Raw genomic sequence first — 22,532 nt, forward strand, 5'->3', positions numbered from 1 at the left:
AAAATAGGGGTGGAAATATGATTTTGAAGATAGATATCAAAAAGACTTTCGACACTATGGAATTAGTTTTATCTTGAAAGTCTAAAAATTATACCCTGTACCCCTACGTTTATCCCAATACCCCTACAAAAAAAAATCGGACAAATTTACCCCTGTATAAATAGTAAAAATTACAAAAAATTTCACTTTTTCACTCATTTTCACTGTTACACAGCGTTTGAGAAGAGGGAATTTTTTTGAGCCAAAACCGGATAACCCAGCCTCGCCAGTTCCGGTCCACATTTCATTTAAAAAGTAAGTTTTTCAAAAAAAATTCTCAGCCGGATAACCCAGCTATGGGGTTTCCGGTTCTGTTCGTTTTCTTCCGTTACCAGCCGGATAACCCAATGATGGGGTTTCCGGTTCCTTTTTTCTCAGCCGGATAACCCAACAATGGGGTTTCCGGTTCTTCTTGCCCTCAGCCGGATAACCCACCCTTGGGGTATCCGGTTCCTATTTTTTTTTTTAGTTTTTTTTTTTGTTTTTAATATCATATATTATTTTTAATAACATTTTATTTAATTGTTAACTATTTTATTTTTTATTTTTTAGTGGTTCGAAGAAGAGGAGGTGCGATCGATGGAATGCGTCAAAGAGGAAGACAACGTCGAGAGGCTGATGGCGAGGGACAGCAGGGAGCTGCTCCTGAGGTTGGTCCGCAGCATCCGGCATTTCCCGGAGGACCTATTGATACATCTTTATTGGTTAGATATCAGAGGCACGTTGCCTGTCATTTATGGTTGGGCGAGGTACGTAAATATTTTCTTAAATGTTTTTTTAAATTACATGTACTTATATATTAACATATATTACAAATTATTTTCAGGAGAGACGACCAAAACCGACCTTAAAGGTTGCTGCACATGGCAGCAAATTAATAGGATGGGTTCCGGCAATGCTCCCAAGGCAGATGGCAAATTGGTTAGTTGCATCTGGCCTGTCATCTTTGCAGCATACTAGTTTGGCCAGGGTAGATACGCATCTCTTATCTGCTTTTGTTGAGAGATGGCATCCTGAAACATCGTCATTTCATATGCCGTTCGGCGAGATGACCATCACGCTAGACGATGTTTCTTGTCTTCTTCATGTACCGATTAGGGGCCAGCTGGTTGACCCCGATGTTGTTGTCACCGATTATGATGCTATCCATCTAGCTGTTGAGTTGTTTGGTGTTTCGCTGAGTGATGCAACTACAGAGGCTTCTGCTGTAAGGGGTCCTTACTATAAATTGGATTGGTTAAAGCAAGTTTTTGAGCAACAAAGAGCTGCGAATAACTTTACAGGCGCTATGAGAGCAGACATGATGTTGCTATTAGGTTGTACCATTCTTGCCGACAAGACTTTTACTCTTGTCGAGGCAAAATATCTTCCACTTTTGAGATATTTGGATACTTGTGGAAGCTATTGCTGGGGGGCAGCTGCACTGGTTACTCTGTACAGATACTTAGGGGATGCCTCATTTTATTCATGCAAGCAGCTTGACGGTTATGCCTCTCTTCTTCAGGTTTAAAATTTTACTTATTATTTAATTATACTTAATATCTAATATTTTAGTTTAATTTAGTTTATTATAATTTAGTTTAATTTATAATAGTAACTTTTACTTTTGTTTCAGTGTTGGATTCATGAGTACTTTCCAACTGTTGGAAAGAGAGGTACTTCTGGGTTATGTGGCATTGATAGTCCGATGGCTAGGGCGATGAAATGGGAATATAGGCAGGGGACGCAAAAAGTGGCTGACATCCGAGCTGTGTTAGATCAGTTGACTCCTCACGATATTGTATGGCGCCCTTTTGAGGATCATCGGGTGCACCGTCCTTTTGATGATATCTGTTTGTATCGGGGTGGTTTGAAGTGGTTTGGTACTGTAGTTCTATATTTACCTGACAGATGCTTACGTCAGTTTGGATACAGACAGTACATACCGACTGCTCCTCCTAACGTAGACACACTTGATGTGGATGTTGAGTGGGTTACATATATGCAGAGTGTGTTGCAGGTGACCCGATCCCACGATGATCCCCCAGCTGCTTTTGCCACCATGCCATACGAGACAGACAATGATTATTTGCCGTGGTATTATACGGTGTCACATCCTCGTTTGAGAGCACCACAGGATGATGAGCCGATGGAGGTACCAGTGCCTGTCTATGACGAAGGACCGTCAGACCCGAGATTATCATATATATCTCATGAGCTTCATCATTACTTACAGCGTCATCAGGCTGTTCCTGAAGACGAACAGTTTCTGGAGATATTTAGAGCACTCAGACTTGCACAGGGCGGACCATTACCTAGGGAAGGTCCAATTACTTATGACAATGAGTCTGATTGATGTCACATTTTATGTTTATATTTATGTTTTAGTTTGAGACTTATGTATTGTTATGAGACTTGTAGACGTCTGTATTATTATAAGACTTATAGTTTGAGATTAACTATTTATAATCCATTTGTCAACATATTAAAATCCAATAGCATAAAATCATACTAAATAGTACCAATGTTTTAATATCATAAAATCAAACTAAATAATGTCAATGTTGTAATATCATAAAATCAATCTAAGCTGACATATTTTGGCAGTATAGGCATAAGCCGTTGCCAATGTTGTAACCGCCCGGCAAATCCTACCATCCAAGAAGTCGCATCTTTTGTGCGATATTTCTTCCATTCATTTGTGACAGGTGGAAACGGGAATCCTTCATTCATGTTTACCTGCACATAAAATAAATATCAGAAAAAGTCAAATAGTGATTGAATGTACCAAAATTGTGTTACTAATTACCTGAACCCAATGATTTCCATTGACAAATCCGATGCAGTAAATGGATGCATTAGGTGAATGTGCACTCGTAATAGGAAAGTAACTCAAACTAGGGTGACCTAAAGAGACGAGAACAACGTTATACCGATGTTAGCTGAAGATTTCGTTTTATGTTGTTTATCCTTCGAAGGAGTTGAGAATCGAAGGAAAGATGGTTACTGATGGCCATCCCTTAAAAAGCAAAAGAATGGCTACTGATGGTCATGCTTCGGAAAATAAAGACTTCTAAGTTCGATGAAGATAAGTGAACGCTGAAAGATTAATGAAAGCATATGTCTTCGGGACTTAGACAAAATTCATAGAATATGTATTCAAGTATTACTACTTAGCGTGTTTTTTAGTAGTGTTTGTTTAATACACTGCCACGCGTCGAAGATGGACTCAGGCGGGAAGATTTGAAATTCGAAGACGGTTTCGTAACCGTTCAACAACAGATGGCTTCGCTGGAAGTTCTGATGAGAAACGTGGCAGCAGATTAGTATAGGACCGTTAAGGTCGAAACTAGTATAAATAGGAGTCTTAGTGTTAGGATTCTGTGTGTTCATTTTGTACAAATCACTCACATATTTACTCAAGTATCAAGCGTTAAGAGAAAGAGTTCGCTGAGAAAATGTACGTATGACACCACCATTTTAATACATGTGTATTATCTTTTTGTTTTTATCTTTCAGAATTACTGCATTTCGTTTACTTCTTGCTATTTACGTTTCTGTATCTTTACTTTAACGTCATTTACTTTCGAATTACTTTCATGCTATTTACTTTCAAAGTCTTTTATATTTCTGCAGTTTAAGATTCTTTACGTTTCAATTGTCCTTTTAATTTTTTATGTCATGTCACTTCGATGAAGTCACATTTATATGTAACAAAGTGATTGTCAAGACTATTTGTTCTGTTAATCGAACAACGCTTATTGAAGAAGACAAATAATGAATATGGTTCGAACAAACATTGATAACAATCTTCTTGACTATGTGTCCTAGGATCAATCTAGTCGATCCTGCAAGTAACCAAATCATATTTATTATAGTTTGGAAGACTAGCGGTTGTTTACCGGAAATCACCGTAAACAAATTGGCACGCCCAGTGGGACAGTGTCAAGCAGATTGTTTTAATCAATTGCTTTATTTTTGTCTAGACAATATCAAGATCTTGTATGAACCTTAGGAACGGTAAATTAAAGAACAGTGCACAACCGATTCCCAAACGAAGGTACAACAGGAAAATGGTCGTTACGGCCAGTGCAGGGGGTAATCAAGATCCCCCACAAGGTTCAGGATCAGGAGCGGCAAATTCGACTTCTACTCAAGAAACACGAGATGCAACGGGTCCAAATGGATCGAGACCTGCAGATAATTCCCAGACTATGCCTGAAAATAATACAGCACCCTCAGGGACTGTTCCAGTTTCAGTGTCGACAACCGCACCCTCATCCACAAGCGCAGAGGACGTATTGTTTGCCTCGACAAATGCTGCAAACAATTTATTTGGTCAAGGCACGAACTCCGCTTTCGAATGGAGACCAAATAATCCATACGGAATGCCATACCCATATGGAACAGGCGTACGAGGGGCAGGACATATATACGCCCCAACTAACAATGCGACATTTTCACCAAATGTGAGTTCAGTGGGTCGAAGTGCACATAACACTGGTTTCTCTACCCAGATGCCTCACTTTACCACAAATAACCAAGCAGCATTTCGACAAGAAATGGATGCAAGCAACCATGATATGGTAGGGTTTTGGCCAGAGAATTGACTTCAGTTTTAAGCCCATTAATGGCAAATGTTACTACTACGAATAGAGAAAACATGGAGACTTTCCAAAAGATATCATCTCAGATGAATCGAATGGCAGAATTCATGGGAGTAACGCCACCTAAAAGGAAAGACAAACAGCCTTCGAATCAAGAAGAGAGGCCCATTTTAGAACGTGTACAAGACATAGTTCCATCATCTAGGACGGCTACTAAGGATGTAGGCCCCTCACGAAGAACAGAGGTGTTCGAAGGAACTCCAATAATTAACTTAGAAGCTTCAAATCAAAGAACTGTCCCCGTCCGACAAGAAACGGAGGAGGAGCAACCCAGATTAAGGATTGTGGGTAGGAACGAACACCCAGATGAGATTGTTCAAAGAGTCAGAAGAGAAAATCTGGCTACAGAAAATAACTTAACTGCCATGATAGAAAGGGTTATGGCCAACAATGGCCTTAGTACTGGACTTAGACGTCCAAACTATACATCCCCTATATCAGATTATATCATGCAAACAGAATTGCCTAGGGGCACTAAGGTACCCAAATTTACAAAATTTTCAGGCGAAACGAACGAGTCAACGGTGGAACATATTGCTAGATATTTGACGGAAGCAGGAGACTTAGCGGGAAACGAGGATTTAAGGATCAAATATTTCCCTAGTTCACTGACAAAAAATGCCTTCATTTGGTTTACTACTTTGCCACCAAATTCGATAGATGCATGGGCATACATGGAAAGACTTTTCCATGAGCAATTCTACATGGGCCAAACTAAGATAAGTTTGAAAGAATTGGCCAGTGTTAAAAGAAAATTCACAGAAACAATTGATGATTATTTAAATAGGTTCCGTCTGTTGAAGTCAAGGTGTTTTACAACAGTCCCAGAGCATGAACTTGTTGAAATGGCTGCAGGTGGTCTAGATTATTCAATAAGAAAGAAACTAGATACCCAATACCTTAGGGACATGGCCCAATTAGCAGATAGGGTTCGACAAGTCGAACGCCTGAAGGCAGAAAAAGCTAGGGCAAATAAAAGTTATAAGAAAGAAAGAGTGGCATACGTCGAAGCCAAGGATGCTGAGAATGAGTCTTTCGATGACTCATATAGCCCTGAAGAAGTCGAAATAGACTTGGCTGAATTGAAAGAAGCGCCACCTTATGCTTGCAAACTGCTAAATCCTGCCAATGGAAAAAATCCAGTAGAAAACGATAAGAATGATAGGTTCCCTAAGAAAACTTATACATTCGACATTACCAAGTGTGATGAAATATTTGATTTATTGGTAAAAGATGGCCAAATGATACTACCTCCAAATTCAAAAATTCCTCCGTTGGAACAACGGAAGAAAAGAGGTTTTTGTAAATATCATGGGTTTTTAGGCCATAAAACTTCTCAATGTTTTCTTTTCAGGGATCTAATTCAAAATGCTCTCAATGATGGAAGGTTGAAGTTTGCTGACAAGACCAAGAGTCATATGAGGGTCGATACCAATCCCCTAAACATTGCTGACGCTAGCCTCTGCGAGGTAGAAGATATCAACATGGTGGAGGTTTCTGAAGTCGAGGTTGTGGAGACTAAAGCAATGTTCAATGGAAAGCAGGCTACTGAAAGCCTAAATAGTGACATAATCTTCAATACTGACGTTGAAGAATCTTCCAAGGCAGAAATAACTGAAGCCTCGAAGGAAGAAAACAGCGAGGCCACTGAAGACCTCAGGATGAAACTCCAGAAAATCCAGATTTCTGAAGTTCCTCCAGCAGCGGTTAACATGGTTAGCGCCAGACGACCAGCGTCTGAATTTGGCGAACTAGAGACATGGCTGACGAGGAAAAATGGGGGCATCGAAGTTCCTCCAAGAACTGAAAGCCTCAAAGAATATCTCTGGAATTGCCACGAGAGAAATGGTGGTAAGCAATGGATGTGTCCAAGGTGTTCGATCATGCTGAATCGAAGGGTCGAAGCCAACTTCGAAAGGGTTCGACGCGAAAGGTGGGAACACCCAGGAAGAGAGCCAAATCCCCTACTACAACTGTACCCAAAGATGGAGGAAAGCTTGGTAGGATTTTTGGTCAGATGCCACAAAGAAAACACTGAAGTTGCTCTCTGCCCAAGATGTGCGGCAGTCTATGACGAAATGCTAGCACGATCATTCGAACGTGTGTATTGCTACATGAGTCAAGAAACTCAGGGGTTGCGTCCCAACCTGTACGGTTTCGACATTTGGACTCCAGCAAAGAGGCCTGATAGCCCACATCCTAGGACTCGAAGGGTGACGTTCAAAGTCCCTGCAAATGCACCCAGGGATAGGTGGGTACAAGCTGATGCAAGAACCAACAAATGGCGAAGTTGGGACCAAGGTGGTAGAACTGCAATGGCATATAGGAAACAATTTCAAAGATCAAATCGAGAGGTGTATCGGTTGGAGAATTATAAAGGAAAAAATCCTATATCTCGGTCCCAGTGGAGAAGGCATCATAGGATAAAAAAGGCTCAGAAGGAATACAGGCCAAGAGAAGCTGGAGACTCTAGTAGCAACCAAGTCCCATACCAGGGGGCAAAGTCGAACAAACCTCCGGTGGAACGCAGACTATTCGAAGCTGAAAAACTCTTGGATGAAGAAGACAAGATGCGTTCAAATTCTTGGAAAGAAGAGGATAGAATGACAAATGATTTTGACTCTGATGGAGTGTCATCTATAAACTTGAATTGCAATGTTGTCTCGGTACTCCCTCACGAGTTTAATCAGGAAACTGAAGTAGAAGACTGTGAAGAGGCTGATATCGAAGAAATGGCAAAACACAGACCCGTGTGTTACTATGTGCTGAATAACGGTGCAGTAGAAGAACAGAATGCTTTCTTCGAAAGGCCTGATGAGGGTATGCGAAATCATTTGAAGCCACTCTATATCAGGGCTAAGATTGAGAACGTGGGCATAAATAAAGTCCTAGTTGATGGGGGAGCAGCAGTAAACCTAATGCCTCAATACATGCTAAAAAGAATTGGTATGTTCGATACGGATATAAGGCCACATAACATGGTTTTATCTAACTACGAAGGCAAAATAGGACAAACTCTGGGAGTTGTTCAAGTCAATTTGACAGTAGGCTCAGTTACCAGGCCAACCATGTTCATGGTTATACCAGCAAAGGCAAACTACAACCTTTTGCTTGGTAGGGAATGGATTCATGGAGTAGCGGCTGTACCCTCAACCATGCATCAGAGGGTGACAATTTGGAGAGAAGATGGTATAGTGGAGAATATCGAAGGTGATCAGAGTTATTACATGGCTGAGGTCAACCAGGTGAACAAAAACAACTTCGACAGGAACTTGGCAAACATAGGCCCTTGTCATGCTGCTGAAGAGATGTATACCCCAAACAAAAATGCAATGTACTATTTGACTTTACACCCAAATGGATTCCAATGGGATAGGGAGATCATGGATGGTCCACCAGATCCAGCACCATCGGAGAATTATCCAGCAGTACGGCCAACGGGCTGGGACGATGACATTAATCATGTCTGAGTCTGCGTTCTTCGAAAAGATTTCGGCCTATGTGGCCGAGAACAAAAGAAAAACGGCTCTCGAAGCCGAACTATCAAATACAAAGATAGATACAGTCCTAACCAAAGAAGGAATATCAGAATTGGAAATACGTACGAGTTTCGAACTCCCTGAAGATACGGGTCCAGTTGAAGAGATCATAGGAGAAGAACCAAGTCAAAGGTTAGATGCAATATACGACGAAGAACCGTTGGGATTTGAAAAAGACCCGATGGCGTCGAACATAAAGATGTTGGCCCAAGATCCACTTGAAGAAGTCAATCTTGGAGACAATGATCAAAAGAGAATAACATATATCAGCGCGAAACTAGAACCAGAATTGAAAGCAACGGTCATCAAAATGTTGAAAGACAATAGAGATTGTTTTGCTTGGGATTATGATGAGATGCCTGGTCTCGAAAGAGACTTAGTCGAATTGAAATTACCAATAAAATAAGGGAAGAAGCCAATAAAACAAACTCCCAGAAGATTCGCGCCAGAGATTCACTCGAAGATTAAAGCAGAGGTCGAAAGACTCTTACGGTGCAAATTTATCCGAACTACAAGGTATGTTGAGTGGATTTCTAATATAGTACCTGCAATTAAAAAGAATGGCTCATTAAGAGTATGCATAGACTTTCGCGACCTTAATGCAGCTACTCCGAAAGACGAGTATCCCATGCCTATAGCAGAAATGCTAGTAGACTCGGCCGCAGGTTTTGAGTATTTGAGCATGTTGGATGGATATTCGGGATACAATCAAATTTTTATAGCAGAAGATGATGTATCCAAGACAGCATTTCGTTGCCCAGGAGCAATAGGCACTTACGAAGGGGTTGTGATGCCTTTTGGTCTAAAAAACGCAGGGGCAACTTATCAAAGAGCAATGAATTCTATATTTCACGACTTCATAGAAACATTCATGCAAGTGTATATAGATGACATTGTGGTAAAATCTACCTCGGGTATGAGTCATCTCGATCATCTGAGCCAATCATTCGAAAGAATGAGGAAATATGGCTTGAAGATGAACCCCCTTAAATGTGCTTTCTTTGTGCAGGCAGGCGATTTCTTGGGTTTCGTAGTCCACAAAAAAGGGATAGAAATCAACCAAAACAAGACAAAAGCCATTATGGAGACCAAGTCTCCCTCCACGAAGAAAGAATTACAATCATTGTTGGGTAAGATAAATTTCTTAAGAAGATTTATCTCTAACTTAAGTGGACGCACGCAAGCTTTCTCACCTCTACTTCGGCTTAAGCAAGGAAAATTCGAATGGCGTGCTGAACATCAAGAAGCTTTCGATCAGATAAAGCAATACTTGACTTGTCCACCAATTCTATCTCCCCCAAATGGGAAGAAGCACATGCGCCTATATATTTCAGCATCAGATAAAACAATAGGCAGCATGCTTGCCCAGGAGGATGAGAATGGCATCGAAAGAGCCATTTATTACTTAAGTAGAGTACTCAATGATGCAGAGACTAGATATACTGATATAGAAAAACTCTGCCTTTGTTTGTATTTCTCCTGTATCAAACTCAAGTATTATATAAAGCCAGTTGATGTTTACGTTTCATCTCATTATGATGTTATTAAACATATGTTATCTAAGCCAATACTACATAGTCGAATTGGCAAATGGGCTTTAGCCCTTACTGAATATTCATTAATATTTCAGCCTCTTAAGGCAATGAAAGGTCAGATTGTGTCAGACTTCATTGTCGACCATGCGGTGGTTGAGAATCATCAGCATTTTGTAGATTTGAAACCTTGGAAGTTATATTTCGATGGTTCAACGCATAGAGAGGGAACTGGTATTGGAATGTTGATAATTTCTCCTGATGGAATTCCAACAAAGCTCAAGTATAAAATCGAAGGTCCATCATGCTCCAATAATGAAGCTGAATACGAGGCTTTAATTGCTGGACTTGAGGCTTTGTTAGAATTGGGGGCAACCAGAGTCGAAATTAAAGGAGACTCCGAATTGGTCATCAAACAATTGACAAAGGAGTACAAGTGCATCAAAGAGAATCTGATCATGTATTTTATCATCGCAAATAGGTTGCTCAAGAAATTCGAATACGTGGAATTAAAACATGTACCAAGGGTGAATAACCAGGAAGCAAACGACTTGGCTCAATTAGCTTCGGGATATAAAGTATCAAAAGAAAAGTTGGAAGAGTTGATTGAAGTAAGAGGAAGAGCAATGTTTACTAAACTTTCGCCAAGTGATCTGGAAGATTCACAATTGGGTTATGCCAATAAAGAACAATTCGAGGTACTAAATATAGATTCATTGGCTGACACAGATTGGAGGAATCCAATTATTAACTATCTGAAAAATCCTTCGACGGATACAGACAGAAAAATCAAGTATAGAGCCCTGTCATATTTTCTGATGGGAAATGAATTGTTCAAGAAAACTCCTGAAGGGGTATTGTTGAAATGCTTGGGAGAAGCAGAAGCATACTTGGCTCTGTCGAACGTACATAGTGGAGCATGTGGTGCACATCAAGCAGGGCACAAAATGAAATGGCTTTTGTTTCGTTTTGGGATGTATTGGCCTTCGATGCTAAAGGATTGCATAGAGTTCGCGAAAGGGTGCCAAGAGTGCCAAGAACATGCAGGTATCCAACACGCTCCAGCAAACGAACTAAGTACAATAGTAAAACCATGGCCTTTCAGGGGATGGGCACTAGATTTGATTGGAGAGATTCACCCCAAGTCATCCAAAGGGCAAAGATACATTTTGGTAGGAATAGACTATTTCACAAAATGGGTTGAAGCAATACCACTGGCAAATGTGGATCAAGAGGCGGTGATTGAGTTTATTCAGAAACACATTATATATAGATTTGGAATCCCAGAAAGTATAACAACTGATCAGGGATCAGTCTTTACTGGACGAAAAATGCAAGATTTTGCCAGAGAAATAGGTTTCAAGTTATTTACTTCTACACCTTATTATGCCCAAGCAAATGGACAGGTTGAAGCAGCAAACAAAATAATAATTGGCCTTATCAAGAAGCATGTAGGAAAGAGACCCAAGAATTGGCATAAGACTTTAGATCAAGCACTTTGGGCTTGTCGAACATCTCCAAAAGAAGCTACGAATACAACTCCTTTCCAGTTGACGTTTGGACATGACGCAGTACTTCCAATTGAGATATATTTGCAATCAGTAAGGATACAAAGACAAGCAGACATTCCTCCCAACGTATACTGGGAGTTAATGATGAATGAGTTAGTAGATTTGGACGAAGACAGACTTCGAGCACTGGAAATGATAAAAAGGCAAAAGGAAAGGGTGTCCAGAGCTTATAATAAAAAGGTGAAAGGTAAAACTTTTGTTAATAATGACTTAGTCTGGAAAGTTATTTTACCTATAGATCGAAAGAATCAGGCACTTGGTAAATGGTCCCCACATTGGGAAGGACCCTTTCGAATCTTAAAAGTATTCTCGAACAATGCTATGAAATTGAAGAATTAGCAGAAGATCATAGGATCTTGAGAGTAAACGGGAAATATTTGAAGAGATATAAACCAAGTATGCACGAAGTAAGGATTGCAAAGACGTAGATACCCAGGGTACTACGAAAAGCCAAAATGGTCAGGCACCAAAATGGCTTCACAATCAGGAAGAATTATGGAAAGAAAAATCAAAGAAGACACCAAAATATTCTTTTTCATTTCAAGCATGGGAATACATTCATTACAAAAAGATCCAAAGAATAGGATCTGAAGTTACAAAAAGAAGGAAGGCATAAATATATATAAAAAGATTAAACCTAAGGTAAAAAACTTGCTAGTCAATCCTTTGGTTTAAATTGTCCAAAGACAACACGGGAGAAGGTTCAGCCTCGAACATATCCATGGCTCCAGAATTACGCATCCTTCTCACTACGCCTTTCTTAAGAAAAATATAGCTAAGGAGTCTCCCGTACGGAAGACAAGTCACAACCCCTCGACGGTCAACACCGGCAGAGACAGCTTTAACAAGTCCCTTGAAGATCATCAAAGGGATGTTAATTTTCTTCCCTCGAAGACCACAGAGGATAAACTCCAAGTCTTCAACCATGATGTTGTTTTCGTCAATCCGCCGAGGTTGGAAGTTCCCCACGAGCATCTGGTGCCAGATCCTGATGACTTTGGCACTAAAGCGGTCATTGTCCATAAGAGTTCTCAGCATGAGATGAGTAGTCATGCTGAAACTGTTGTCATCAAAAGTTTCACCAGAGTTATTGCATTTTATCAGATTGGCAATAGTGGTGGGAGTAATGCTGAGACGAGCGTGTCGAATAACAGAATCAATGGTGGTCCTACCTTCAGGATCTATGCGTAAAGACGCATTCATCCAGAATTCTGCCACCATGTTGGGGTAAATGGCACCCTCCAGGACTTCCTCAAAGTAGAAGTCTAGTTCCTGGTTAACAAACAGGGTTTCGATGGTGATGAAATGGCGAACAAGTTCATCCTCAGAGAGTCTGAACTCGCCTCTAATAAGGGTTTTGATGTCGTTAAAGAAGAGAGGTTCAACCATTGCAAGGTAAGAAAGTTGTTCTGAAAGAGAAGTTGTGTGTTTTCTTTTTTCTGTGTTTAGTTTGGAGAGAAAACGCATGAATGAGAAATAAAGGTGATATTGGACCCTTTATATAGAAGGGGAATACTGAAGGGTGGGTTTTAATTGCCAATGAGTGATTGGACTGCGGTTGGTTTTCCAAAGAAAGAAGTTATGGATTCCGCCGTTTCCCGCCCTTGGAAGTTGAGAAGTAATCATTAAACTGATGCACGCACGTCTTAAAACCGACGTTTTGGAGAAAGTGACGTCACTTTTAATAATGATTATGGCTAGAAGGAGTGGAAACGTCAAGTCTAGAGGCAAGAGTGCTGCGAAGGATGTTCAGGTTCTACATGTTGCATTTAATAAAAGCACTGTAGGAAATCTAAAAGATATATCTTGACAAGAAATTGAAAGATTTGCTAAATCAACAATGGCAAATATGATAGAGATAAAAGGGAGTCAAGCGTACAAATATTATATGTCTACAGTGGCCTCGATTACAAAATAAAGGTGCAATAAGTAACAAGATCGAAAACATTTAGTTGAAATCCTCAGGGAGATCCTTTTTGATCTTCAAATATTGAGTCCCCCATGAAGACATGCGAAGTTCAATTAGTGCCCGGTGTTTCTTCAACCTTTCGATTTCTGGCACTAACTTTTGTGCAGTCTCGAAATGTTTCATTCCTGACTGCACCACTTCGAGCAAGTCTTGTTGATTAGACTTTTGTAGGACTGCTTGACAACTTTCAGCCTCCTTTATCTTGCCCTCGAGTACTTTGATTTCTTGTTTCCAAGAGCCGATTTTCTTCTCATAATCATCAATGGCCTTCTGATTTTCTGAATGTTTGAGCCTGAGGGCCTCACCTTGTTTCGTTGCGTCCATAGCAAAATTCCATGAAGAGTCATGAGAGGCCTTTGTCTCAGATAACTCTTTTTCGACATTTTGCCTTCGAAGGATGTTAGCTTGGAGTTGCTCGAGTAGAGAGCCCAGCAGAACAATTACCTCTGAAACTTCTGTGGAAACTTGAAGCAAATCTACTTTCTTTAGAAGTTGATTTAAGTTGTGGCTCTTAATAGGGTCCCGGTTGAGAACATCTACAAGATTGACCCCAAAGAATCTTTCTTTTATTTGTCGAAGAAGACTGGGAATATCTTCCTTGTCACTAGGGTCTGCAGTAACAGCTGTTGAGACATTAAGCTCCGGAGGCGAAGGAGTATTCACATTCATAATGGCCTTCAAGAAACTGAGAGGATCAGTTTGCTTAAGTTGTTCAAGCTCTGAAGGAGTAAGCTTTGCAGGGGCAGACGTCGAAGTTGTCTCAGGAATGGTTTTTGCGTCAAGAGTTGAAGTTCCATGAGAAACTGGTTTTTCAGGCTGAGAAATCTCTTCCATAGCATCTTTCTCCGACGCGGAATCTTCGTTGTCATGTGATTGCTGGTTCACATTGTCGCTGCCTGAGAATGGATGATCCTCTTCCAAATTTTTGCCTTGATGGGTAGGTGGGGATTCGTCAGTAGAGTGGCTTTCTTCGACTGGTTCATTAGGCAATATGGTAGCAATTGGCCTAACGTCTTCAAAGACTGGTGAAAGAACACGAGTTTGATGTTGAGAGGTACCTATGTTAAACAGAGCAAAGTTATTCAAAAAAAAAAATAAATAAACTTTTGAGGAGTTTAGTTAACGAAAGTTAAAGTTTGACAACTACCATAAAGTTTGTCAACATCAATGGTGAGGCCAGGGTCTTTAAAACCGGAAGTAGCAGTGCCAGCATCATCCTGCAATAACAAGGTAAAGTGTCAGTACAATTATTTAGTTAAAATCACAAGATAATATGTGGGACAAACCCAAAGTACCTTGGGTGGAATATTGTCTGGACTTGAATTATGGCTTTCCACAATGAAAGCATTACTAGCAGCTTTCAAAGGAGACTCTTCAGAGGACGCTTTATCACCAGGAGAAACAGCTTTGGAAGGACTTGCCTTTCTCCCTTTTCTCGAAGGGGTAACAGCTTTGTATTTTTTCTTCTGTCCTTGTCTAGTTTGAGGAGGGGATTTATCTTCGCCATCCGAACCAGTGGTCGAAGAAGCTTTACGCTTCGAACCCGTTGGGGGTTTCGAACTCTGGCAAGTGGAAAATGAGAAAGATGAGTACTAATCACATATTGTACAAGATTGAGAGTATGAGATAAGTATGTACCGTGGGCTTCTTATCAGTGACGAGGGAGTCACTCCCACTTGGTTTATTGCTTTTAGATGTCTCAGAGTCCTTTGGGGCAGAAGCTTCCTTAATCTTCCTCCTTCGTGCAACAGCTGTAGTTGAGACTGAAATCAGTATATCAATAAAGAAAAGATAAGTCAGTCGAAAAGATTGCCTTAATCCAGACCTTCAGGTATTGGAGTCAGGACACGAACATGTTTAAGATCTATATGAAGATGTCCTTTGAAAGTATCCAAGGTATGCTTAGTCGGAACCACTCGTTCAGCGCGTTTTTTGGTACTCTCTTGAAGAATTTTGAGAGCATTCCCACACACGAACCAGTCGGGGAAAGGAGGACTTAGAGCCACACCAAAATCAGCACTTGGTAGTGGGGGGAATTTTGGAGGATTGAGTTTGAAAGCCACTTCATAACGTAGTTCTGGTCGAACATACGAGGGCAATTTCAACTTATTTAGTTTGGCGGAAAACTTTTCGCGCAAAGTAACTGCAGCATCACGAACAGTCCGACTAAGATCATCAGGCCTATAGATAGTTTCAAAGAATTTTTGAAAAGCTTGGATTTCTTTAATATGAGTGGAAGTACCTTTTTGGAAGTTCTCCTGCACATCATTGAAAGCTGCAGTTAGTTCCTGAGCAAGGCTATCAGCATCAAAAATTTGAGAGCTATAATACTCTGTCCATCATTGATGAAAATCTGGTGTAGAGTAAAAAGAAGGTTCAAAAGGAATAGGAGAAAGATTGGTGACGTCAACGTATTTGTCGATTTTTTGTTCACATTCCTCTTCAGTCAAATACAAAGTGTGGAAACACATATGGTTCCTTTTCTCATATAAGCACTTGGGTGTTATTTGAGTTAGCCCAAATTGTCTTGAGACCAAATTCGGTTGATAGCACATGAGGATACATTGACCCTTTGATGGTCGAAGACGGTGGGAAAACAATCTTGGAGTCAGAAAGGCTTCCCAAATTTCCATAGATTCAGTTTGTTGATCCTGAGATGTTGGTGGAAATTTTCGAGTAAACCATTCAGGACCTATTGTTCTGTGTACAAATGGGGCCATAGAAGGATCGAACTGGTCACGCCGAGCAAACATCATCGAATACGCCAGGAAATGTTCATGAAGCTTTCCCATTTCCTCTTTTGGAGTTAGGTAAGCTAACCTGGTCCCCTCTATAGTTCGATTTTTGATTGTGCTATCCTCCTCATTGACATCTCCTCGAAAGGGAAGATGAGTTTCGAATGTAGCATTAAGCCACAGTTGCAATAGCCAGAAAGGACCAGCGTAAAGTAAACTACCAGATTTGAAATTCTTGGTAAGGTTTGCAGCTTCACTAAGGTTTTCATAAAGAGACCCTAGAAGTAGTTGGCTGAGGTTGAGCTTTTTCCCAGCATGCAATTGATTAGCCATGCAAAGGTACCTTTTCGCAACTTGGATAGACCTTGAACAGAAGACACATCGTGAAAGCCATAATGCTAGAAAAGCAATATGCTCCTCATCAGATACTGTCGCTTCAGTGGTAATATGATGCTTCTGGATGAATGCCGTATAAGTGACTTGCGAATCGTTAAAACCAATAGTGTCATTATCCATTTCATTGGGGTCGAAGGTTTCACCAGTTGGTCGAAGTCCTGTAATAGCGGCCACGTCGAAAAGCGTGGGGGTAACCATTCCACATGGGAGATGGAAGGTGTTGTGAGAAGCATCCCAAAAATGAACCGCTGCTACTAACATGGGTTGGTTGTATTCTAAACCCGTTCTTGACAGTTGAATCAAATCGTATATTCCTAATGTTTTCCAGAAGGATCCTTTTTGTTTCTCTACCCTTTCTAGCCAGGCATAGTACAAGTCAGGATCTTTGGCTAAAGGGATTGACCTAAACACTTTTACAGAATTGGTCATATAGTTTAACCTAATTTTGTTTAAAGCTAAAGGGATTGCGGTTGAAGTTTCCTCAATATTAGCAGATTTGCCTAAAGGAGAGCGACCGTCTTCATCTATCTTAACTTTGCTAACTAATGGTCTAGTCTTGTAGTAAGCAGGAAAAAACTTATTCATAGATTGGATACTTTCACTCGGTAACGGACCCATAAAGGCAAGAGTTTTTTCAGAGAGTTCAAAGGGAATGATTACCTGGGAAGCGTAAATAGCGCGTATCTCTTCAGTGTTAGGGTTTGGAACGAACTCTCGTTCCCCAGAACGTGTTGTTGATTGGAGCTTCAAAGCGGGTTGAAGAACATTTGAAGATGAATCCATGAAGAAATTTTTTGATTAAAAGAACAAGATTCTAAAAAGAGTGAAGATGTTTCAATTTTTTGGTGAAGAAGATGAATGAAAGGCGGTATAGAGACACAAGATCAAGTATTTAAAGGTTTAACGGAAACCTTTTTAAATCTTTTGGGTAAAGCCCGAGAGACACGTGGCGGCTGGTGATTTAATCCAACGGCGGTCGAATGAGTTAGCTTCACTCCTAGTATGTAGGAGTAATGATCAGGAAGTAAGGTTAAAACGTGGGAATGTAAGTTATGAGAAGACATCTTTGAAAATGACAAGACGTTTCGGAAACAGTGTTATCAGTGATTATGACGCTAGTCAGCAGTCTTGGAACTTTCAAGGATCATAAAAACGAAATCTTATAATGACAAGAAACGCCTATTTCTGTTGATTCTCGAAACAGGCATTTATTGGGGGCAATTTGTTAGCTGAAGATTTCGTTTTATGTTGTTTATCCTTCGAAGGAGTTGAGAATCGAAGGAAAGATGGTTACTGATGGCCATCCCTTAAAAAGTAAAAGAATGGCTACTGATGGTCATGCTTCGGAAAATAAAGACTTCTAAGTTCGATGAAGATAAGTGAACGCTGAAAGATTAATGAAAGCATATGTCTTCGGGACTTAGACAAAATTCATAGAATATGTATTCAAGTATTACTACTTAGCGTGTTTTTTAGTAGTGTTTGTTTAATACACTGCCACGCGTCGAAGATGGACTCAGGCGGGAAGATTTGAAATTCGAAGACGGTTTCGTAACCGTTCAACAACAGATGGCTTCGCTGGAAGTTCTGATGAGAAACGTGGCAGCAGATTAGTATAGGACCGTTAAGGTCGAAACTAGTATAAATAGGAGTCTTAGTGTTAGGATTCTGTGTGTTCATTTTGTACAAATCACTCACATATTTACTCAAGTATCAAGCGTTAAGAGAAAGAGTTCGCTGAGAAAATGTACGTATGACACCACCATTTTAATACATGTGTATTATCTTTTTGTTTTTATCTTTCAGAATTACTGCATTTCGTTTACTTCTTGCCATTTACGTTTCTGTATCTTTACTTTAACGTCATTTACTTTCGAATTACTTTCATGCTATTTACTTTCAAAGTCTTTTATATTTCTGCAGTTTAAGATTCTTTACGTTTCAATTGTCCTTTTAATTTTTTATGTCATGTCACTTCGATGAAGTCACATTTATATGTAACAAAGTGATTGTCAAGACTATTTGTTCTGTTAATCGAACAACGCTTATTGAAGAAGACAAATAATGAATATGGTTCGAACAAACATTGATAACAATCTTCTTGACTATGTGTCCTAGGATCAATCTAGTCGATCCTGCAAGTAACCAAATCATATTTATTATAGTTTGGAAGACTAGCGGTTGTTTACCGGAAATCACCGTAAACAACCGATTAGCTATTACATAGCCTAACTCAGGTAACGTCATCCATTTATTTGGTGGTTGTTGTCCTAAAGTTTCTATCACCAACGATGATCTCACTGTTGGAAGGTGTTCACCAAATAAATCCTCATACAACTTGCTTCTAGGACCTATAATTTCTTTCTCCAAATCCCGACGAACCATTGACCATCCATCTGTGCCATAACCATGCAAAGATGCAATGGCTCTAAACCCACAATTTCCATCATCTCTTACATCAACAATGTCATCAATAAATGGTCTGATGTAATCTGGAAATTGTACAATGTATTTATCAAATTCTCTATTTTTTGAGGTTTGGGATAGTTGTGAATATAACCTCTTTGAAGATTTTTGAGAACTCAAATGTGCTTGATCAACATACTCATATCCTAAAGGATCACGATAAACATCATATCCCACAGGTCTCTTCCCTTTTTTCTTAACCCCTCCTTTGGTTTTAATTTTTTCAGGCGGTGGACACATCTTTGTTGTAGTTGGATAAGCAATCTCACACACTCTGCTTTTTAATGCTCTTTTTCCGACAACATCTAATGACCTCCACATTTTCCAAATTTCATCGATTGCATTTGTCATGTCTATTTCTGATCCATCATCTGCATCTATATCTTGATTTCCTTCCATACTTAGTTTCCTCCAATGAATATGAATAGCCTCAATTGGTATCGCATCACCACTCAATGTATATCTCCCTAACTCACAAGCACATGGTAACCCATATACTTTTCTATGAGTACATCCGCACTTTTGCGTATCGGTACCCACCATGTCAATCCTCAACCACTCTTCAGCAATCTGCCTCAATGCAGCTCTTGATACTGAACCACGCAAATTTGAATAAAAAGGGCTAGTATGTGCATGCTCAACTTCATAAAAACTCTTCTGAAATGAAGCTCTAATGTTGCCCACTTGTATCTTGATATTGTCATTCATAGCCTCCCAATATTTGCATAAATCACCTAAGCTATTCTCTAACATTTGCTTAAGTTTCCAATGCGCAGACTCCACCCTTTAAATAAAACAAAACAACTAATTATCTGTAATATTAATATAAAGAAACAATGTCGATAAAATCACATAAACATACCTATTTGTTGTGGTGTTGCCCAAATGTAACACTTGATTGATCCATGCTTCGACAAATCGATGTCTGTGCGGTGTCAACCATGTGTCATTCACATAATCAATAAAACCTTTGGAGTCATCACATGCATCCTCAAGTTGTTTCAACCGTTGATGGTACTCCATCTCATCACTAGCCTTTATCAGTTCAAACCACATTTTCTCCACTGTTTCTCGCATATCATCCACAACATGTTCCTTACACTTTAATTTCACGTTTTTGTTGATGTGAAATCGACAAAGCAAATTAGTTGTCTTTGGAAATACTGTTTCAATGGCTTTCATTAAGGCAAGATCTCTATCAGTCAAGATTACTTGTGGAAAATTATCCTGCTTGATAAACAACTGTTTCAACTTATCCAATACCCAACAAAAAGTCTCTGTCTGCTCAGATTCCATATAGGCAAATGCAACAGCAAATGTTAATTTAGTTGATGTCATACCAACTATTTCAAACAACGGTTGCCTGTACTTGTTTGTCTTGTATGTGCAGTCCATAATCAATACAATAGGAAACATATTCAACAACTTCATTGATTCTGGATGTGCCCAAAAAATATCTCTCACAACTTCTGACTCATCCTTTTTCCTACTCCAGTAAACATAACCTGATTCTTCAACCAACTTGAGCAATTGTTGCATTTCTGTTCTAGGACCCCTTATGTATTTTTGTATCTTACTCTTATGTTTGTATATTTGCGTGATCCGGGTGACATTCTCCGGGTCACGCTCTTGCAATGACAATAATATGTGTCTTGGTGGAACATGGCGTTTTGTCAAATCAACAATATGTTGCTTATCATCTGTATTTAGTCGACTTACGAAAGCATGACCTTCAAATCTATCAGGTAAGCCGTGGTTGTGTACTCCGCATTTTACATCGATCTTCCATCATGAACCATCTTTCGACGGTGTTGACCTAATTTTGAAAGGACAACCCATCTCTTACTAGCACTTTGGGTTTCGCTATCTGTTTTTTTGTATTTTCCACCTCTATCACAACCAAATACTAATTTATCACTTCTTCCTCGCTTGCCTGTTTTGATATCTGAACGAGCTATTATAACTGTCACTTTATTCCTGATTCCAACGTCCTTAATCCAACTTATCGCCTCTTCTCTTGTAGCAAATTTTTGACCAGTTACAAAAACATCAGTTGTATCCACACATGTTTGAGTTACATCGCATTTCTTCAAAGGAGGATCCACACCTAAATATATATAATTAATTTAGTTTAATATATAATTAAAAAAATTAAAAAATTAAAATTAAAGTAATTTAAAAAAAAACGAAAAAAATTTTGAAAAACAAGAACCGGAATACCCACAAAGGGGATATCCGGTTGGGACACACAACAAACCGGAATACCCATCCCTGGGATATCCGGTTGATGAAAGTTGAAAAAAACAAACCGGATCACCCACCCTTGGGTTGTCCGCTTTTTTATTACACTAACCTGAATACTGCATGTTTGGTTATCCGGTTCAGGCAACGTAACAGTCTCCAAGTCTCTCCCCACCGTCCGTACAAACAGTAACAATGAAAAAATAAAAAATAAAAAATAAAAAGTTAAAAGTAAAAAAGGATAAAATTGGAATTTTTAAAAACTTGTAGGGGTATTGGGATAAACGTAGGGGTACGGGGTATAATTTTCTGAAAGTCTTAGAAACGTTTGGGTTCAATGACAATTTTTTGGATTGGATTAGAGAGACTTTACTTTCGGCGAAACTATTTATTCTAGTCGGTGGAAAAGCTATTAAATTTTTTAATTTCAAAATAGGGATGAAACAAGGGGGCTCACTTTCTCCTTTATTTTATCCTCCATTGCAGAAGACGTGCTTAGTCAAGCACTATTCTCAACTCTTCAAGGTAGTAAAATCAAACTTATGAAACTAACCAGCGAAGTCTGAATTCCGACTCATATGCTTTATGCCGATGATATCATAATTTTTTTTTAAGGCTCCATAAACATGATCCTTAAAAATTTAAAAAAAAAAAAAAAAAACACACACACGAAGGCCTTTGGCCAAATTCTACTCGAGCCCCTGTATCACTCAGAAGGAAGGTAGCGTACAAAATTGGTCGGGTTTCATTTTTGGATAATAGCTCATAAAATCATAACCAAATTAGCATCTTGAAAATGGTTTTTTTTTTATCTATTATGACTGGAATCTGCCAAATAAAATATATCATTCGTGGTATATTGATTTTTTCATTTCATATATACATGAACTATTGGCACATGAGAAAATATTGATTATTGGAATGAGAATTGGTTGGGGCAACCTCTTAGTGACTTTCTTAACATCCTTTTTCATGCAAGAAGTATGTTTTTTACTAAATTCTCAAGAACTATTTCCAAAGATAACTAAAAAGTAACTTATTTTAGTTCCAAATGGCCACCCTGAGGACAAGTTAGTGTTTACTCATTTGAGAAATGGTCAATTAACATTAAAGGACGTGCATGATTACATTTCTAAGGAGCCGAATATTTTTGAAGGAAATAATACTTATTTGGAGACTTTTAAACTATCATCTTCTTCGTTCACAGTTTGAAGACGCGTTTAAGGAAAGATACCTCGTGATAAAAATCTTAGCAAAAGGGTTGTAATATAAGTATATATTTTGTATTGAAATCAAAATTGTGATTGATTTGTGATGATGGACTTTTTATGCGGTAATGTTGATCTCCAATACGGAGGCATGAGAGTGGACTTACAAAGCTAGTACTCAAATTTTCAA

At 39.3% G+C, this 22,532-nt stretch overlaps 2 protein-coding genes across 2 annotated transcripts; one reads left to right on the forward strand and one right to left on the reverse strand.

Annotated features, from left to right (window-relative positions):
- The first annotated feature begins 432 nt into the window (after nucleotides 1–432).
- LOC131651333 (protein MAIN-LIKE 1-like) lies at nucleotides 433–2,374 on the forward strand. The gene is made up of 4 exons (XM_058920998.1): nucleotides 433–481; nucleotides 592–788; nucleotides 866–1,543; nucleotides 1,655–2,374. Exons 1-4 carry the CDS (start codon nucleotides 433–435, stop codon nucleotides 2,372–2,374), a joined length of 1,644 nt encoding a protein of 547 aa, XP_058776981.1.
- Nucleotides 2,375–2,598: 224 nt separating this feature from the next.
- Nucleotides 2,599–21,259, reverse strand: LOC131651334 (uncharacterized). The gene is made up of 7 exons (XM_058920999.1): nucleotides 21,247–21,259; nucleotides 20,740–21,000; nucleotides 20,358–20,593; nucleotides 19,756–20,270; nucleotides 18,617–19,677; nucleotides 2,828–2,925; nucleotides 2,599–2,757 (listed from the first exon to the last, which is right to left on the reverse strand). The coding sequence occupies exons 1-7, from the start codon at nucleotides 21,257–21,259 to the stop codon at nucleotides 2,599–2,601; spliced, it is 2,343 nt and encodes a 780-aa protein (XP_058776982.1).
- Between the last annotated feature and the right edge of the window lie 1,273 nt (nucleotides 21,260–22,532).

This window comes from Vicia villosa, linkage group LG2 (assembly GCF_029867415.1).
Source record: "Vicia villosa cultivar HV-30 ecotype Madison, WI linkage group LG2, Vvil1.0, whole genome shotgun sequence".
NCBI lineage: Eukaryota > Viridiplantae > Streptophyta > Magnoliopsida > Fabales > Fabaceae > Vicia > Vicia villosa.